Source organism: Phycodurus eques, chromosome 10 (assembly GCF_024500275.1).
Source record: "Phycodurus eques isolate BA_2022a chromosome 10, UOR_Pequ_1.1, whole genome shotgun sequence".
In the NCBI taxonomy this organism is placed as follows: domain Eukaryota; kingdom Metazoa; phylum Chordata; class Actinopteri; order Syngnathiformes; family Syngnathidae; genus Phycodurus; species Phycodurus eques.
Genome location: NC_084534.1, coordinates 21,694,513 through 21,714,034, shown reverse-complemented (window position 1 = coordinate 21,714,034; position 19,522 = coordinate 21,694,513). Strand labels below are relative to the sequence as shown.

At 40.7% G+C, this 19,522-nt stretch overlaps 3 protein-coding genes across 3 annotated transcripts; 1 reads left to right on the top strand and 2 right to left on the bottom strand.

Annotated features, from left to right (window-relative positions):
• Positions 1-272: 272 nt before the first annotated feature.
• On the bottom strand, positions 273-4,041 carry zgc:112334 (uncharacterized protein LOC619199 homolog). Its single transcript, XM_061687409.1, has 11 exons — positions 3,949-4,041; positions 3,558-3,665; positions 3,382-3,478; positions 3,151-3,285; positions 2,688-2,886; positions 2,468-2,599; positions 1,852-1,951; positions 1,594-1,765; positions 1,367-1,511; positions 829-883; positions 273-755 (listed from the first exon to the last, which is right to left on the bottom strand). Exons 1-11 carry the CDS (start codon positions 3,988-3,990, stop codon positions 612-614), a joined length of 1,329 nt encoding a protein of 442 aa, XP_061543393.1. The 5' UTR covers positions 3,991-4,041; the 3' UTR covers positions 273-611.
• Positions 4,042-4,719: 678 nt separating this feature from the next.
• On the top strand, positions 4,720-12,096 carry LOC133408262 (transmembrane protein 43). The gene is made up of 12 exons (XM_061686890.1): positions 4,720-4,817; positions 5,544-5,684; positions 5,858-5,992; positions 7,566-7,660; positions 7,760-7,809; positions 9,010-9,079; positions 9,151-9,221; positions 9,331-9,458; positions 9,553-9,615; positions 10,211-10,312; positions 10,377-10,494; positions 11,786-12,096. Exons 1-12 carry the CDS (start codon positions 4,800-4,802, stop codon positions 11,986-11,988), a joined length of 1,194 nt encoding a protein of 397 aa, XP_061542874.1. The 5' UTR covers positions 4,720-4,799; the 3' UTR covers positions 11,989-12,096.
• Positions 12,097-12,879: 783 nt separating this feature from the next.
• On the bottom strand, positions 12,880-18,947 carry LOC133408263 (rho-related GTP-binding protein RhoA-B). The gene is made up of 5 exons (XM_061686891.1): positions 18,836-18,947; positions 16,174-16,331; positions 15,900-16,020; positions 15,652-15,782; positions 12,880-13,576 (listed from the first exon to the last, which is right to left on the bottom strand). The coding sequence occupies exons 2-5, from the start codon at positions 16,327-16,329 to the stop codon at positions 13,403-13,405; spliced, it is 582 nt and encodes a 193-aa protein (XP_061542875.1). The 5' UTR covers positions 16,330-16,331; positions 18,836-18,947; the 3' UTR covers positions 12,880-13,402.
• Positions 18,948-19,522: the final 575 nt, after the last annotated feature.

Below are 19,522 nucleotides of genomic sequence, written 5' to 3'. Positions count from 1 at the left end.
AAATGATGTTCTGTTGCAATTTAGTTTATTTTACTAAAGGCTTATTAAGCGTCTCATCATGATTTTATGCTATATTAAAAAAAAAAACAACCGTAAAGTGTGACATTTTCAACCTAATACTTAAGAAAGGTTTGCAAAGTAGGAAAATTATTTTAGATATTGCTATTCATAGGTGCATTGCTAGTATATGTTCACAGCATTCACTTATTTGGTCGAATGTATTCCACTTATGATCAAATGACATATTTACAAACAAAGCAATGACTAGTTCGTCACGGTCATCAGTCATGATTTTTATTTGCATTGTTTTTTGTGTTTCCCCTGACTGTGGCACAAGCAGCAGGGGTTCAGTTCCCATGACGTCATGATTGTGACTGTGAATAGTTGTTCCATCTCTACTACTGTAGTCCACCTTTTGCCCGAAGTTGGCTGGGATCAGTTAAAAAAACCAGCAACAACAAAGACAACATAAAACAGAAGAAAAAAACACTTCCCTACTTCTGTGTTAACATCCCACGAAAGGATATGGTGACAAGTAATTTGAAAAAAAAAAAAAAAAACTGCTCTATCTATATGTCTGTCTGGCTGCTTATGTATTTCTCTATGAGGGGTCAGTCTTCATCCGAGCTGCGTGACTGATGCCTGTGTGAAGTGAAGCAGAACTCGGTGCCAGTGATGCGGCGGTACATGTCCTTAATGTCTTCACACTCGCCCTCAAAGTGGTTGGTTTCATCATATGAGCGAGACACAAAAATCTGAGCGAGCAAAAAAGTTGTTGTCAGCACATTTTCTCTTCCTTTGCCCCCTATGTAACTTGGAGGATTTTACCTGACTCTTGTTTCCGTCATCATTGGGAACAAGCAGGCTCCTGACCGAAACAAATCTTGGGTGGGAAAAAAAAGAAAGAAAAAAAGAACATTTTCACATGCAGCGATATCCTTCAAATTACAGTGCTTTTGAATTCCAATCCAATATCGCATTTCCTCTAGTTTAGCTTATTTTCTGCCTCTATCGCTTTTTTTTTTTTTTTTTTTGCCAAAGGCTGGCAAAACCTTGCAATATCATTCTAAAACAGTGAAACAGTGCTTTTATCATATCAACTCTCACGAGTCCTGAGGTCCTTTGGCAGCGGCCTTTTAATTATTCCAACCCAACGGCCAGAATAAAAACTTACTTGAGAGGCTGCGTTCAGCCTCTATGGCCTGCCAGAGGGCAGCAGGACCGCAGAGATGGATTTTTAAAAGGAGGCTCAAGACCTGTTTGGTTTAGCTTTGAACTGATTTTTCAATTATTTATTCCGCATACACGTAATCATTTGATACACAGTTTGATTATCTGTTGAACATATTTTTGAATCCTGACCCACTTTTGCATGATGGGCTCCAGAAGGTCCAGGCCTGGCTGCACTTCTTTCTCCGGTTGGTTGGTTTCAGCTGCTGTGCTCACTGTGGCAATGTAAAAGCCATCCGAGGCTACGTTGTGTGCATAGGACACTACAGATATGAAGATGTCTGCATAGACACACAGGGATTATTGTAATTATGAGTTACAATTTCAAATTAAAGCACATGCAGTCTTTGGGAGACAACCCACCCGATTTCCTGCTGAGTTGCGTTTGGGGGATGATGATCTGGCACGACTTGGCTTCCTGCGTGTTTTTAACGGGATGATTTAATAAGCAGATGACCCTGATGACTCGCCCCACCTTCCTCACTCGGTTGGGAACGTAGCCGGGGTCGCAGATGAGCTGTTTACACCGGAACAACTGGAAAACAACAACAAGGAGATGAACAAAGAATGGTTCTGTGCCCCACATGGCCACAGTGCAATTCCCAACCGGGGCGCACTTGCCTTCCCTTCAGATTTCACGGCTGTCACTTTGCCGTTGTTCAACAAGATCTCATCCACCGTTCGGTTAAGCAGGAACGTTCCTCCGTTCTCTGCACTCAATCTGAAGCATACATTCACTGAAATAAATAAACCATTCAGACCGTGACACTTAAAGGCCATGAATGGGCAAAAATATCAGGACAAAGGAAGCAATTTGCAGCTTCCCATCTTTTGGGAAGATGCTGGGGTCGAGTCTGTGGGAATTTGTGTTCATCCATCCAGTTGAACGGTTATGAGATCAGAACTTGTTGGTGTGTGTTGAAAAATCTACGTTCTAATTCATCCCAAAGGTGTTTGATGGGGTTTATAATGGTCAAGGTTTCCAAGTTCTTCTGCTCTAGTTTCACCCAATCATGCATTTGGGAACCAAAAGGTTTTCCCAAAAACCTTCCCATAAAGTGGAAATCATCCATCCATTCATTTTCTATACTGCTTATTCTATTCAGGGGTTGTGGGGAGCTGGAACGTGTCCCAGTTGACCTCAGGCCTTTGTCCAAACCCTGACTAATTAATCAGTTGATAATGTGCATCCCAATCATTTTGTCCATACCATTAACCATCAGTTCGGAAGTGTTACCTCGCAAATCCTTGCGGTAGTTCCGCCAGTCCAAACACAGGGTAGAGGTACGGGCTGGTGTTGTGGCGAGCCAGAGACTCGGCATACAATCTGATCCGCTTGATAGTCTCCATGCAGGGCTGGTCCAGATAACTACCAAGTACACAAGGACAGATCTGTTTGACTTAGTTTTTTTTTTTTTTTTTTAAAGCCACAACTTAATGTGCCCCTCGTGACCGACCTCTCGCTGCCGTGCAAGGCTATGGCGTGACCTATGAACTCTACAACGTCCAGCCCGAGGTCAAAGCGAGAGAAGAGATCGCGGGTTGTGGTTTGGTCGGGGTCCACATCCTGATGCGTGCGAGGTTTTCTCACGTCAAAGTTCTGAGCGAAAAGCAACAACTTCCTGAACCTCCTCTTGTCAAACATCCCCATCAGATCTGAAAGATGTGTTTAAAACACTTAACGCCAATACTGTACACGGTTACCATTAGCCATTGTAATCAACTCCCAGTCTTGAGTTCTTTGGCCACACCAGGAAGACGCCAGATTGTTCCTTTTTCTTTGCTGTTGAGTTAATACTTAGAAACGGTGGCTCTCCAGCATCCAATCCCAGTCAACATATTCATTTAAAGTCAAAAACTAGTCTTGAACCTGCAACATTATGCTCCCCGAGCCCGTGCCAGTCACGAGTATCAACTGACCTGAATTGTGAGCGTCTTCCTCAGTGGCGGGGACCCTGTGTAGCTTTCCCGCTTTGTACACGTAGTTCCCTTCGACCACTCTGAAGTCCAAATAGCGAGTCACGTCAGTATGTATCAACATTATCACCAGATGACCTAATGGAGCCCCACGCACGGCATGAAATGATGTCATGAAAGTAGAAGGGGGGGAAAAGGAGAAGAACTCTCTACTTTACCACAACAGGCCCTTACTATTGGCAAGGAAAAACTTGGGAATAAGATCAACGTTCCATTCTTTTCCACGACCAGTAGATGTGACGGGACCAGGAACCTTGAACCTCCTGTACAGCTGAAAAGAGAATTAGACATATACTGTAAGTGAGAGCAATGATGTAACAGCGCATGTGCTTGTGTTTGGATGAGCACACCTCCTCGAGGGCGGAGATCGACGCACTCTCTCCCCCGCAGTAAGCGTTCTTGTCGATGTGAAGGACCTTTTTGCCGTTTAGTGACATTAAACCTGAGAGGACACATTCCTGCGACAGACAGGCCAGGAACAAATAAAGTCAAATGATGGACTGCTATTGGAACCTGGAGCCACTGTCTGCTGACAATAAAAAGTATAGGTATATGTTTATTGCAGGTTAAATTCAAAACCAGCAGCATATTTAACATCTCCAGTGCGCAAATTCCACATAATTACTCAATCTTGGACATTCTTGTCTGATCTACAGCTCAAGTTGAAATATAAGATGATGTTTGTCGTAAACCTACAAACTGACCTGATGCGATTTCATATTTACCAGAAAATGCTCTTACCTTAAGCCCAGTTCCGAGCACTATAACATCATACTCCTGCATCTTAACAGTCTCTCTCTCCCCTTTCTGGCTGAATGGTATGAGGACGATCAGTGGCGGTAATTGCTTTGCAGTAATCCTCTTACAAGTGGCACATCTATGTATGAATTTGTATGTGTGTGCGTGTGTGTGTGTGTGTATTTCATCATCCATTTTTGTGTTGTTATTTGAAATCCGTAAGCAATAATACCCAGAATAATGGTGACGACTCAAAAAAAAAAAAAAGAATGTTGGAATTCAGCAGGACAAATACATGTCTATTCTATTCTATTCTATTCTATTCTATTCTCACATCCGTTTCCATGTTCTAGTTCAGAGGGTCTCAAAAATGTTAACTGGAGTACCATCTCGAAATATTTAGCTCTCTAAGTACCATCATAATATCTAATAGTAAAATACATAACAGTAGTGGGGGGGGGGGGGGGGGGGGGGGGGGTATGGGGGCTTTAGCCCCCTAAAATAGGCCTAGAAATGCCACTGACTGACACAGTTACATATAGTATGGGTTTTAAACTGGATATTGTTAGGACATTATTGTATTATAATAAATATATATAAATTATATGAATTGTTCGAGGTAATCTGCACAAATTGACTAAGAAAATCCTTTTGTGGTTTAGTCCAAGATTATTGATTCAGACCCCGGTCCGGTAGGTGGCGGTAATGCATAAAATTGCCGGTTGCCAACTGCCATTCAACTAAAATAATAATAAGACGAAGCGGTGGAATGATCTCATTGGTAGTTGAAGTTTGTCGCGTTTGTCTGCTTCGCGAGCGTCCCCAACAACTTTTCTAGACTTGTGTTGTTCGAAATGTCTTCGGCGTCGACAGTAAGTTGTGCCCACGCGAACTGCGATGAACTTTATTTATCGACAATGACAGTTTACCACATTGTCGATGTGGTGGCATTTGCCCTTTGTCAGTATGCTAGCTTGCTTGGCACAAGACGAGCAACAATGACGGCCTGTATATGACGCAAGTTATGTATTCTGATTATTACTTAATGTGCATTTTGTCTCATGTCACGAGCGTTACTTGGGCTCACGTGCGGTGTGGCTGTCCCTCACCTCAATCAACAGGCGAGACGTTTTTAGATGGGTTGCTTGAACTTATTTGCACGTTGGTTCCGTATGCGATCATCACACGCCGTGAAAACTAAGTACTGAACACAATTATCAGTTGAGAATAAACTGCAGCGAAGCGTACAACTGTCTTACATAAAATAAAATAAAAAAAGAGATCACCTCGTTCTACTTGCAAGGGTGCTAATCTACGATTCAACATGGAAGCTCTTTTCGGGTTCTTTCTGGAGCGTTGCTTTGGCAGGCTTGACTTGAGATTCGGGGCTTATGTCCTATAACCTAACAGGCCAGTTCTATGTTGCATCCCCTTGAAAGAGTATCTATAGCTGTGTGACATGTGAGAAGCAAGAACAGATTATCAGTAAGAGGTGTGTCTGTTTAACAGCTCACACACTTTTGGTTCAGTTCATCGCGTCATCTTTTTTGACTTTCGTTGTGTTTGATTTTCAGTGGAGCTGACATAGTTTGTTTCAGTTTTCAGGCAAAGACTCACACAAGCGTGTGAGGAGTCACAGCAACCCAGGATTCCTGCAACGATTAGGTGACACAGCAGGAGGAACGCTTGTCGGCATTGGACTGTTTTTCCTCTCCATATATATTCTCTTTACCAACGAGGTGAGAATCACACGCACGGTGGAAAACCGATCGGTGTACAGCACCTCTTGCCCATAGTCAGCTGGAATAGCATCCAGCTCACCTGTAGCTCTAATGAGGACAAGCGCTAGAGAAAATGGATGGATGCGCTATGCGTTATTGTAGCAAATGCAATGGTTTGTTTGTACCATTAGGGACGGGCTCTGCGGACGGCGTCGTCCCTGGATGAAGGACTCACTCAGGTGGTGTCGCTGGACACTTTAGCCAGACTCGACTTGCAGAACAACAACCGCTTGGTTCACCTGTCTGCACCGTTGCGCACCTCCAAGGTAGACTCGACTCCATCACTCTTTATTGCGACTACAATTCCAATATAAGTTTGGACAAGGATTCTCTAAGTGTGGTAAAAGTAACAATAGTAGTTCGTGGACGCCCTCTTCTGGTGTGTGAAAGATTTACTTAAGTACGGTTGAGGTTTATCTAATTTTTAAGTACAATTTCTTTTTTAACTTTTACTTGGGTAATTTTTTTAAATATAAATTTGATGTGCAATACATTTTAATGAAGTAGTTAAATTTAGTACATTATGTGCTTTTTAAAAAAAATTCCCATATTTAGGCACAGAGTTAATGATCAAACTGCATAATGTTACAAAGGTTTACATAATATTAAATATACTTTTTGGAGATACAACCTCTCCCATTTTTCATAAACGTCTAGGCCTACCGCTGTATTGCAATGTTGGTCATGAAAGCAATTTTTTTTTTTAGGTGGTACACCACTTGGGGTAAAGTTTGAGAACCACTTAGACAATTCAGTCGAACTCTTCTATTTCTCTTTAAGACCTGCATCCTTAGACACTCACTGGCCACATAATTAGGTTCCCTTACACTACATCTTGAGATCCAAAACGAAGAGCTCTGTCAAGAGATTTTCCTTTACCATGATAATTAAATCAATTTTGTAGAGGTTTCTGCAGTCGGCAGTGTGCTTTTTAAAAAATACCGAGACAGTAGATAGCAATGACGAAATAAGTTATGCTAATAAATGTGTGTTTGTGTGGGGGGGTAGGAGAAATTCTTGAGTCTTATCGATAAATAATAAATATTTCTGTGTGTTTGTATCAGCAGAGTACTAACTTGTTTATGCGGTGTAGTTTTTGTGTAATCTAGCCTTGTCAACACCATCAGATTTTTTTTCATTGTATTTTTTTAACCTTGGCTGAACCAGGTAGGTCAGTTGAGAACCAGTTCTCATTTACAATGATGACCTGGCCAAGAGGCAGCATAAAAAGCAGTTACATAAAAGTGATAATTTAAAAAAAACAAAAAAAAAAAACACACAAACAACCAAAACGTCAAAAATACACAAACCCAATAAATTCAGCGATGTATGGTAAGAGTAAGTGGCTAAAAGCAAGTGCAGTGTTCTTGGACAACGGTTTGCAAGGAGTTTTTAAACGCAGAACAAGAGATGAATGAACTGAGGTTTAAATTCTGCTGCAGATGATTCCAGTCATTTGTAGCAGAAAATTGCAAAGAGGAGCGGCCAAAAAGGAAGTACGGGGCTTTTGGGATTGTAAGACTGATGAAGCTGCTGGAGCGTAGACTGAGAGGTATTTATCGCCCCTTTTATTCAACTTAATAACTCAATGAATTAGAAATGTCTGTCAGTATGATGCAGTGCAGGCCAAACCACAACGACAATATTAGTCATACTGTAAAAGGAATGCCTCTCTATCAATCAAAACCAAGCATTCGTTCCTTTGTAAAGGCAAATACAGTATGTCACTACAGTTAGCTTGTGCAATAGGACCTAATAAAGTGGCCAAGGCGTGAGTGTGTTTCATGTACTGTCCTTGGTAATGGGTTTATTTTACTGTGTATGCGTTTGTATCCACAGACTTTAAATGATCCCAACTACAGAATAGAAGTGCAGGCTGTAAAGTTGAAGAGACAGGTGGAGATGTATCAGTGGGTGGAGTACCAGGAGAGCCAGTGAGTGTTGCCAACACGTTTGGCAGGGTGAGGCCTCAACATTTTTTCTCTTCAATACAGGATAGTCATCTGAGTTCTTCCTTGTATGACTAATTTCAGAGACTACCAAGAGAACGGTGAAACTAAAACTGAGACCACGTACACCTACAGTAAGTAGTTGCTAGATGGAAATACATTTAAGTGCAAAAGTGTTTGGATCATGACAATGATTTTTTATGATGTGGCCTTTATACGCCAACACAGTGGATTGGATATAAAACAATCAAAATGTCATTGAAGTGAAAAGTTTCACAAAAATATGGCATTTACTATTTAGGAATTATTTATGCACACTACATCTATTTCCGGGGGCTCTAAAGTACTTGGACAATTGACCACTTGTGTCCATTCCCTTGTTACCTATAGACAAATTAGGCAGATACAAGTTTAGAGTTGAGTTTGCATTTGGCAGCTGTTTGACTGCAACTATCAATATGAAGTGAAAGAACATCTCAATGGCTGGGAAAGAGGCCCACATTAGGCCACAAACAACATAATCTAATTCGTAACAGAGAGATAAATAGCTTGGGTTTTCCCCAATTAACAATTTATGAGAGAAAATAAATATGTCACAACTGTAATTCAAAGGATGCTTCAAATTAGTTGCTGTGCCACCAAAGGCAAATTGCTTGCCATGACGTCCGCCAGCCAAACGCTGAGCGGGACTATTAGTTTACAGAGTAAATTAGTGGCTTGAGTGCAAGGCAGAAACATTTCTTGTCACTCTCCTACCATGTTCCGCGTGGGAAGTTTGTACGCCTCTGTTACTGTGACCAAAAAAATTAAATGAGAATAAATGTAATTATTATTAGTTTTTTACTAGCTGTCTGAGATCCAACCAAAGTAGGAATTTTGGGTCCCGACCCACAAGTTGAGAATCCCTAGATTAGAAAATGTCTGAAAAGCCTCCAAGATTCCAGAGTCAAGAGTCTAATTTAAAAAAAAGACTAATGAATCCAAGGTTCCAGGCTATCTGCAAACTGCAAATGATTTTCACCCAACTATTCTAATTATCTCTGATTAGTGGGCGACCAGTCCAGGGTGTACCCTGCCTCTCCCCTCAAATTAGGCTCCAGTTGACCTGTGACCCTAATGAGGACAAGCACAATTACCGGTAAAAATTAATGTATATTAAAATTTTGCTTTTATTTACAATGATGTCAAATGTCCAAATCATTTTGAGCCCTGGAAAAGTGAGTTATTGTAATTCTTAAAAAGCTAAATGTCATATTTTTGTGAAAGCTGTTAAAGTAAAGCGGCAAGGCACCATTTCAATCACATATTTATTTTCATCTTTTTCCTTTCTATAGACACCGAGTGGAAATCAGAGCTGATCAACAGTCGCAATTTTGATAAAGAAATTGGTCACCAGAACCCCAGGTGCTTCATTCTTCTTATATTATATAGATTTCATATCACAAGAGACATTGAATATAATCTTTGCCTTTCAGTGCCATGGCAGTTGAGAGTGTGACAGTTGTAGCTCCTCAAGTCCAAGTTGGACCTTTCACTCTGTCGAAAGGTTAGAATCAAGTGGCATCAACACACTGCGAGGAAATAGAAATAAACAATGATTATTGTATGTCTCATTATTGTATGACTAATAACACATTGCGTTTGCTCCTCCTCAGGATTGGTGGACCAGATTAATAACTTCCAGACACTGAGCCTGACGGATTTGACGTCCTCTGACTCGGACCCTTTCCTCACCATCAGTGACGATTATTTCTATCACACTCGGCAGCCAAAGAGGCCGGAGGTGAGCGCCATAATGACAGCATCTGGAAAAAAAAAAAAGAAAAGAAATGTTCACACCGTGTTACTTTAAGTCCATCATTTGTACAATTTGGTAGGTTGGAGATGTCCGCGTGAGCTTCTCCTTCGCGGGACTCAGTGGTGATGGCCCAGCCCAAACTGTGAGTTTTGAACACTCTGAAAACATGCATCCAAGTTTTACAGTTCATGAAGTGAAAAGGAAAAAATAAGTATCAATAATAAAAAAAAAGCACAGCACTCATTTGCTTAATGTGTGATTAAGATTTCCAATTTGAAGTGGCTTTATCTGAATCAGAATCCTCTTTATTTGCCAAGTATGTCCAAAAAACACACAAGGAATTTGTCTCCGGTAATTGGACCCGCTCTAGTACGACAACAGACAGTCAATTGACAGAGAACACTTTTGAGACATAAAGACATTGAGAAAAACAGTCACTGAGCAATAAAGGGTTGCCTGTTATCTGGTAATGCCGGTACATTTTTTAAATTTTTTGACAATTGGCACTTAGAGCAGAGAGGCAAATAAAGGAACTTTGATGAGACATTTCCTCAAAAAAGCTGAAAGATCAGCAGGATTCCTGTCATCTATGATGGACCTCAATAAATGGACCTTTGACTCATTGAGAAAAAAAAAAAAAAAAGTTTGTGATTTGCTCTATAGTTTGAACGTCTCGTTTCCCTCCTGTTGAGGTGCAGGTGATTTATCAGAGAGAAAAAAAGACAACTTTGTTCCAGGTCAGCGTTGTGGCCAAGCAGAGCGGAGAGCTGCTGGTGCCCTTCAAAACCAAGTCAGGAGATGTTCTGGAGATCTTGTACCTGGAGGAGCTGTCTGCAGAGGTTTGTGGGACACTTGTTTGGATCTCAGAAATGACCTACATTCTGACGTGCTCTACATGTGCAGGAAGTGTTTATGAAGGAGCAGCAGCATAACAGCATGAAGACATGGGGACTCCGAGCTGCCGGATGGGCGCTCATGTTCCTCGCCATTCAGCTGACCATGCGCATCATCTACACATTGGGTAATTCACTCACACAACAATACATTTTCTTTAGTGATGCACCGAAAGGAAAATTCTTGACCGAAACCAAAGGCCGAAGCACAGAAAGAAATGATCCATCAGTCAATCAAACTTTATTTGTAAGTGATTTTCATACATATTAGTAAAATTGCATTTATGGCTATGACTACAGAGCTGCCAACCTGTAGCAATTCACTTCCGGAACAATTAGAATTTCCATACTTTTAAAATTATGTCAAGAACATTACCGTGGGACAGTTATTGCATTGTATTATGTAATAGGATAAAACAAAAATCTCCATACTGTTCAATTTCACAACATAATCATTACTTTATAATCCTAATCGTTAATAAATTATGCCGTCAATGTTTGTTATTTTACAGTATTGCATCAACACGGCGGATGCATTTGGCGCCAAATGTCTTCCCTTGCATGTTCTTTTTGTCTTTCCTGTATCCACTATTTCTGCTGAAATTATGCAAATTTGCCCATTGTGGGACTAATAAAAGTTATCTTATAAAGTAGTATTATATTAATGTACTTTTAAATTCTAGGTTCATTTTCTCAAGTGGCGTAGCAGCGGTGACGTTCTAATTCATTTGCGGTTCCTGTGTTTATGTAGCTGTCTAGCGTTATCGTATATTTTCCACTTATTAAACACATACTAGTGTGCCTGCTATTTTGCTCTTGAAAGTTGGCTAATCGCAGCTATAATGCGGTTCCAGCCAGACCAATGTGACAAGTATACTGTACCTATATTCATTTTGACATACAAATTTGAATTAGTACAGTAAAAAAGACTTTCATCTGTGTTAGTGTGTTTCTGTTACTTGTAGTTTGTTGAATGTATTTTTTATTTAAAATGTATGCTTGTTTTGGATTTATGGTTGATTTATGGCACTACGTCGTTATGAAAACGACGTAGTGCCATAAACATGCGTGTTGTGTGTGCGTAATAAAGTGACTTTGCAGTCAATTCCACTGAACAGTCAGCAAAGCTCTACAAGACATTGCTTGTTAATGGTAAAAGATGTTTTAGTCTGATGTGCTCACACACTTGCGCAGGGACTGTCAGTGATCAACATGAGACATGTTATTTCAGTAGTTTTATGTTGATGGAAAAAGTATTTCGGTCCTCAACTGAAGATGCACTTTTGGGCTTTTTTGGGGGGGGGGGGGTGGCTGAAATTTCAGATCACTAATTTCCTTAACTTCTGTAAAAGTGTGTCAAAACTTAGCAACAGCAGGAAAATTGACCGCTGATGTCTTTCTCCACTTCTGTGCCCTCAGTGGACTGGGTTCCTATCCTGAGAGACCTCGTATCTGTGGGGTTGAAGATCTTCGCCTTGTGCGTGTCCTCCTCGCTCTCTCTCCTCACCATCGCAGCCGGGTGGTTCTTTTATAGACCTCTGACGGCGGCCGCTCTTGGTGCTTTGGCTCTCCTTCCTGTGCTCCTCGCACGCTCGGGACTCCCAGCCAAAAAGCATCTGTGACTAATAATACCCTTAGTTGTATGTAAAGAGGCATGTGTTGTTTTATTTTACTGCATTGCTCTGTTCCATGTATGTTTCCATACATCAGTATATAGCGGGGGGGGGGGGGGGGGGGGAAATCAAATAACTCAGCATGACAAGTTCCACCCAGAACCTGTGTTTAACACGGACACTTATTGGAGATGGGCGCAGTGTTGGGCCAATGATAAACTTTGCCAAAAACTACAAAGGAGCATCTGTGTTTAACACCGTTAGATGTGTAATGTACATACAAGTATGAGTGAGGTGAAGTGTGGTTACCGGGTTTTTTTTTTTTTAACCTAAAATCATAATTGCTAGCATGCTAATCCTAATCGCCATTGCTAACAGTTTCGCATTTTACTCAGATTCTGTACACCAAATTTGTACCATACGCTCCGTACCAACATATGCAGTTTAAGGATTGAGGTCTATCCCACGTGAATGAGTATGAAATGCATGTTACTAGTAAAAAAAAATAATAATTGTAATGGTGTATTATTATTCGATTATTACTTTATTTGATAAATAGTAGAATCGATTCTAAAAAGATTTGATAGTGACAGCCCTACATCAGTGATGTATAAACATCTTTGAAAATGTTTTTTTTCCCAAACCAATTTCTTTTGACAAAAAACAAAAACAAAAAAAAACAGTGCCTGTTTCTATGAATGTTGTTGGGTTTTACTTGATTGTCACCCTCAGATACACAAAAGAGAGGCCCCTGTGTAATTAAATTGAGAACTTTCAAAGAGATGTTTTTTTTTTTGTTACTACTCTATCATCAAAATCTTACTTTTTTCATATCCACGTAGAACTTCAAATTTAGTGGCTGGTGCACTTTGTTGACCATTTTAAGTGATGCAAATGAGCAAGATTCTTACAAAGTAATTTATTACACAAAACACTAAGTTTCCATTTGCGTGTTAACAAAATTGAGTTTCCAGTCTCCTATCGTGTACATCGTCACGATGCACACAGGGATTCGTCAATGGAGCGCACCAAACAAACGTTGACTTCACATGTGCGTTAGCTTGTTCAAGAAGTCACAGTGATCAGGTACTTTTACCCTAGTTGGCTGTGGAAACATTCGTCAGGTCAGCAGGCAGGGCTTCAGCACTTAACTAGTTGGCAGGTTTGCTGACTTCTCATGACAGGTGATACTGGCGGTTTCATTATGGCCGATTGACTGATGCTTTAGTACAAAAAAAAATATTTCCAATACTGACAGAACCTACTTCAGCTTAAGACAAAAACAAACAAAGTAAAAGCGTTGCACCTTTTTTAAAAACTGGTGAGAAAACAGTCTTTTGTGTGGGTGTTTTTGTTTGTTGGGGGGGACTTGACCCTCTGCTCCTTTTTCCCCAAACAGGAAGCAGTCCCTTGCCATCCCAGTTTACAGGAGGGTACATTTATTGTTCTTCTTTCCCCGTCGGGCCTGTAGTGCCGCCCGGGTGGCCATCTCAAAGACTTCCCTCACGCCATCCTTTGTTTTGGCAGAGCACTCCATGTATCCAAAGGCACCGATCCTGTTGGCCATGTCCCGTCCATCCTCCTGCTTCACGGGTTCCTAGGACCAAAAAAAAAGTTAGGAAACATGCACTCAGCACTTTTGTATTTGTGTGTTACTCTACCAAAGAGTTAATATCTCCTGTTTAGTATAAAATTGTAACAAAAATACAATTAAAAAAAATACATGGAAAGAAAGTGAACATTTAATCGTTCAGTTGTTAAGTTGTCATCCATTCTGGTTAACGGCAATATCCAAATACATTGCTACAAAACTTCAAAAAAAATCTTATTTTGTGAACCATTTAGTTTACAATTTCAAAACTTCAAAAACTGAGGGCAGCCTGGTAGAACATTAATGGTTAGCATGTCTGCTTCACAGTTCTGAGGTTTGAGGTTCAATTCTCTGCTTTTCCTGCAATCCAAAAACATGCTTATTTTAGGGCCACTAAACAGGACAATCACAATCATTGGAGAATCACTGACTGCACTCGTGCATTTCGGCGACTGAGACACTCCACACTTCACTTTATCAACCACAGGAACATGGAATTATACATATCGTTAAGGATTATTGTAAAACAGTATTGTATATATACTGAACATACTGTATTGGAACGGCTTGGAGGCTGCTGGCTAGATGTCACGTCATACCTGGAAATAGTTTTTGCTGTGAAAGCTCTCGTGCATTTTGGCGACGGATACTCTCTACACTTCACTTTTTAGCGAAAGAGACACATGAAATTAAATATAGTTAAGTGTTATTGGAAAACTCTTATTTGTATACTGTATTGGTTTGGCTTGGCGGTGGCTAGCTGGATGTCGCTTTGTACCTGGAAATGCAATGTCTGTTGTGAAAGCTGATGTAATACAACGTGGCATTTTTTATTGGCCGTTACATCTGTGACTTTGGACCGTCATTCTCTGAGACCAAAACAAGTGGCTGACCATCACTCACTTATGAAAAATTGTTTGAATGACTTCCGAATAAGAATCGAATTGTTACACTCTGTACTATTTCGAAATGATAGTCCAACGAAGGAATAATCCAATTTGATTATTTGCAAACTGTCTACTTGAACGGGAGCTAGAGTACGCTGGTATATTTTGGATGCCGCTTCTCCCTCCAGAAACTTTTCTTTTTATGTTTCGAATGGGTTACTTTAACCAGGATCCCTCACCGTAGTGTGAGGGATCCAAAGGTAGGTTGGTTTTACGACCCCTGGTGCCAAAAATGCTCGCTGCCTTGGACCAGCTGCCGCCTTTCTAGCTAGCTGGCTACTTAGCCTGCTGTGTTGGATCAACTTTCTCCTATTCGTTCTGTTGCCTTCACTGTCCACCTTGGCGATGGCTTCTTTTCGGCTTTGGGTGTGGCGCTTCGGTGAATATCTGTGCAGCTCCTTGGGGCTAGACTAATGGACTCCTCCTTCCACAGAGAGCTCAGAAACTATGCTCAGTAAGTCCCAAATGGCGTCAGCCGTACACAAAGGCTAAAAATGTTTAAATACTTTGTTGTAAATACGGCGTGGCAGCATTGCAGCTCTTGTCAGAATAAAGTAAGTAGTATCTAATTTGAGTATTTGTTCAAATCCAAGAATTCTGATTTCTGTTATTTTTCGGCGGACTTAAATGCCCATTCGAGTCACCACACATCTGTGAAGAGCCGCACCCTTGACCCTAATGAAAACAAGTGCTATAGAAAATGGATGGATAGGGGAAAACAATTTAAACTTAATTGTGCTAGCAGATAAAACAGTTAAATTCTCTTGTGGATAGAAATATGTATTTCAGTTCTTCTACACTAAATATATGTTTATATGTCACCTTGTTATTTTCTATGTGCTCTTATTTGCTGTTTTCTTTTTTTTTTTTTACATAGACGCCATTTCAAATCTTCAGTTGTCCATTTATAGTGTGTCGAAAACAAAGCTGAAGCGATAATAAATCTTAATAGATTTTTCCACTAGTTCTACAAAGTGCCACTGTAGTTTATTTAAGGCTGAACAAGACTAGTCTAATTCTAATGATATATCTTAGCAAAGAAGGGAAAAATCTGCCAGTGTGTGGCATTATCGTTTGGCCTTGGCGGAGGTATGTTTGCGCCATGCGTGCCATACCACTTTCGCACGCGTTTACCTGCTTCATTTTGGCAAGCTCCCTGCGGGTGTGCTCATCGTTGCGCAGGTCCTTTTTGTTTCCCACAAGGATAATAGGGACGTTAGGGCAGAAGTGTTTTACCTCTGGAGTCCACTTCTCTGGGATGTTCTCTGAAAACGAAACAAGACTTAATCCAATATATGTGAATGTGAAACAAAATCTGAGGCGCCCGCACCATAAGATGTCCATTGATGCAAATGGATCAGGTTCTTTAGACAATGGCTTACCGAGACTATCGGGACTGTCAATGGAGAAGCACATAAGAATAACATCAGTATCTGGATATGAGAGAGGGCGCAGTCGGTCGTAGTCTTCTTGACCAGCTGTGTCCCACAGCGCTAATTCCACCTGCCAAAAGAATCCACGGATCATCCATATATTCCTATAAATCAACAATTAAACTCATGGTGATGGTGTGAGAACACGCAATTCCCGATGTTTGGAATCACAACAATGTTGTAACCCTCGCGGGCAATGCGAGCAGACTGAGAGGCTCCGTACCTGTTTGCTGTCCACTTCAATGTCCGCCACGTAGTTCTCGAACACGGTGGGCACGTAGACCTCGGGAAACTGGTCCTTGCTGAACACAATCAGCAGGCATGTCTTACCGCACGCGCCATCCCCCACTATGACCAGCTTTTTCCTGATTGCCGCCATAACTGCAGAAGAGAGGCAGGGGTAGAGGTTGTGTTAAACCAGGCTGAATTCGATGGAACTGGACAATAATGAACAAATTACAGTGGACGACTAACCCTCCACACCTACCAACTCGCCACAACAACAAAATGCGCACCGTGGGTGTTCTTATCGAGAAACAACATTTAGAAGCGACACCTAGATTATTTTATTGAACCGCAAAAACCATGGCTTGATTTGTAAGGAAAAAATGGATTGCAGGCGGTACGGTGGACGACTGGTTAGCACATCTCTCTCACAGTTCTGACGGTTCAAATCCGGCCTCGCCTGTGGAGTTTGGTAATCAGTTCGGGGTGTACCCCGCTTCTTGCCCAAAGTCAGCTGGGATAGGCGCCAGCAAACCTGCGACCCTAGAGAGGATAAACGGTACGGAAAATTAATGGATCGAAAACTGATTGCCCTGGCTGCTGTAGTCATATTTCCCCATCGGCAGAGAAATAGAGGAAAGAACGAGAAGAAAGAAGAGACGTTGGATAAAAACATTAGTATATATTTACACAGTCCCCTCCAAAATTAAATACTCTTGCAAATGTCATTACGTATTGGAGATACCGGTATTGCCTCTAATAGCAGCCACTCTTCGTAAGCACATTTTGCTTATCGCTGGCATCAGGACGAAACCTCTTTTGTTAAAATTCAGTCAATTTCATATTTGTTTTTACAAATCAATACTATTGGTCAGCCCCCACATGGGTATGTTATTTTCACAAATTACTTACCAGTATGAAGGTTTGAAAATGGCTTGTTGTCTTTGAAGATAATGTTAATGGCTCAAAACCATGCCGTTTCCTGAAAAGTGATGTTTTTGGAGATACAAGGTTTTCGCCCGATGTCAGTGATATCCTTCCTCTACTAAGATACAAAAAAGTATCTGAGTACCCAAGTACCCGAAAAAAAAATCCCAAGGGAGATGACTTTTTCTACAGGGAGAAAAGTCGTCATGCACCAACTGCAGGAGGAGGAATTGTGTCACTTACCTTGACACCGGTAACCAGCCCATATCTACAAGTAATTCACTTTACCACTGCAGGCGAATTCATGAATAGCAAACCGCGAATAAGTAGGTGTTCACGGTTCGGCCGTGATGGCTATCTTGTAAATGAAATTTCTGATCATGCGATATGACTTAGCATTTTGAGTGGGAATCAACATCTGTGCTACGTCATTCATTTGAGATGAGACCTTTGGAATCCTAGCCAAACTAGTTGCAGGCGGCCAACGACATGTGAAAAAGTAGTTGCTGAACCTTTGCACACTGCATGACGTGACTGAATTGTTCAGTGACGTTCGGCTGTTTTTAGGAAAGACATGGATGGTTCCACTGCAGCATTATAATAATGACTGATGATGATACCTTATAACCCATCAAATGCGCTGATTTCAAACATTGGTTCTCAACTGTTGTCACCCTGGGACCTGCATTTTTCTATTGTCACCAAGTTGTGGCCTACTTACAGAAGTTAGAAACAACAAACAATGTATTGTTTAAAAATAGCGTTTGATAGCGCATGAATATCGTATTTTTAAACATAGCTACTCATGCTTACATGTTTAAAGTGACTCTCAGAGCACCTCATTGAAAAATTGAATCTGAACCTAACTGCAAATCGAAAAATATCTTCTTTTTAGGAAAGTACATCAATAGTTTGAATTCTTTTGAGGAACTGAAGGCTGTAGACCAAGCAATTGTAACAGTCTGAATTTTATTATGCTGTCATTTTTTTGGTACCTGTCCGGAGCAAAATGCAAAGCAAGCAAAATGGCTCCCCGACCCACTAGTTGAGAATCAGTTATTTAAAAGGTTGCTTTTAAAGCTACAAGGTGAATTAGCATTCTATAGGTAAACATCAACGTCACTACTGTTTACAACAAATTAGTACGACATTTTACGTAGTAGTAAGGGAGCAGCCATTCTATTTTGTCTTTAAATGTAATTCAGACTATCTTCTTTCATTATTATTTCCTTAAGTCTATTCTAGCATTAAATTAGACCCCAAATCACAATTAAAAGCACTACTGATGCCATATACAGATCTGAATAAAAGGTTAAAGTTAGCGTTAAACATTCGGGATGACGGCGGGCCCGATATGACTAAAGGAGGAAGTTGTTGTTATGTTTACCAAAGGATCGACGCCAGCGCCATAAGAGCAAGCTGGATAGAAGACAAATATGCTTACATTTCCTTTTTCAGTTGTGTACTAAAAATTGGCAACATTGTTTAAATTATGTCCCCGTTCGCCTCAAAAATAAGTTAAAACTAGCTTCTCGGTGCGAAATAAGCTAGCTGGCTAGTTAGCTTAGCATAACGGAAGTCAATGGGACTTTACGGGTCCGTTAGCTTTTCGGCTAACGTTAGCCGAGTAGCGGGCCGAATACGTAGCTGGACGCAACATCGCCAACCGGACGGTTAACGTGTGATCATTGTGGCAGGCAGTGGCGGTCGTTTTCGACTTGCGGCGTGCTTACCCAGTGATTGTTTTCGAACGTATCCGAATGACTTTCGAGTTGTGCTTTGTTGGCCTCCGTCGCTGAGTGCGCCGCTGGAGGATCAAGAGAAGGGAAGTGAGGGGGTGGGGAGAGACCAGAGCAGACTACGAGACGATGGGCTACTACAAACACAAATCGTTGTCGAAACAAAACAATTTGGAATAAACGTTTTAATAATAAATAAAAAAAAAAAATACTGGAGAAAGTTTTACTCAGACAACTGCAGTATTTTTATATACGGACATCCAATCTGGTTTTAAACCAACATCGAATCATCACGTCCAAGTTTTTAATTATTATTTTTTTTTAGCTACCGACACTGGGGTGCTTTTATTTCTTATTTTTTAATTATTGTATTCGTTGCTTGCAGCTGCCTTCGACACTGGACCACGATATCCCCATATTCTCATCCTCGGTGTGCTTATTATTATTATTATTATTATTTTTAATTTATTTGTTAAATCTCTTTACGTCTGTGTAGATTGTCAGTCATCATAGAATCAGCCAACTTGTTTATTTTTTTTTTCTTGTTTTCCTACAACGTTCAAAAATGACTTGGGCAATTTTGCTATTTGACAAATGAAATAACACTCATACACATTATTGCTATAGTTTGTAGGTTGCATATAGGTTAGGGAATTAGTTCGAATACAAGAGCTGTATAGA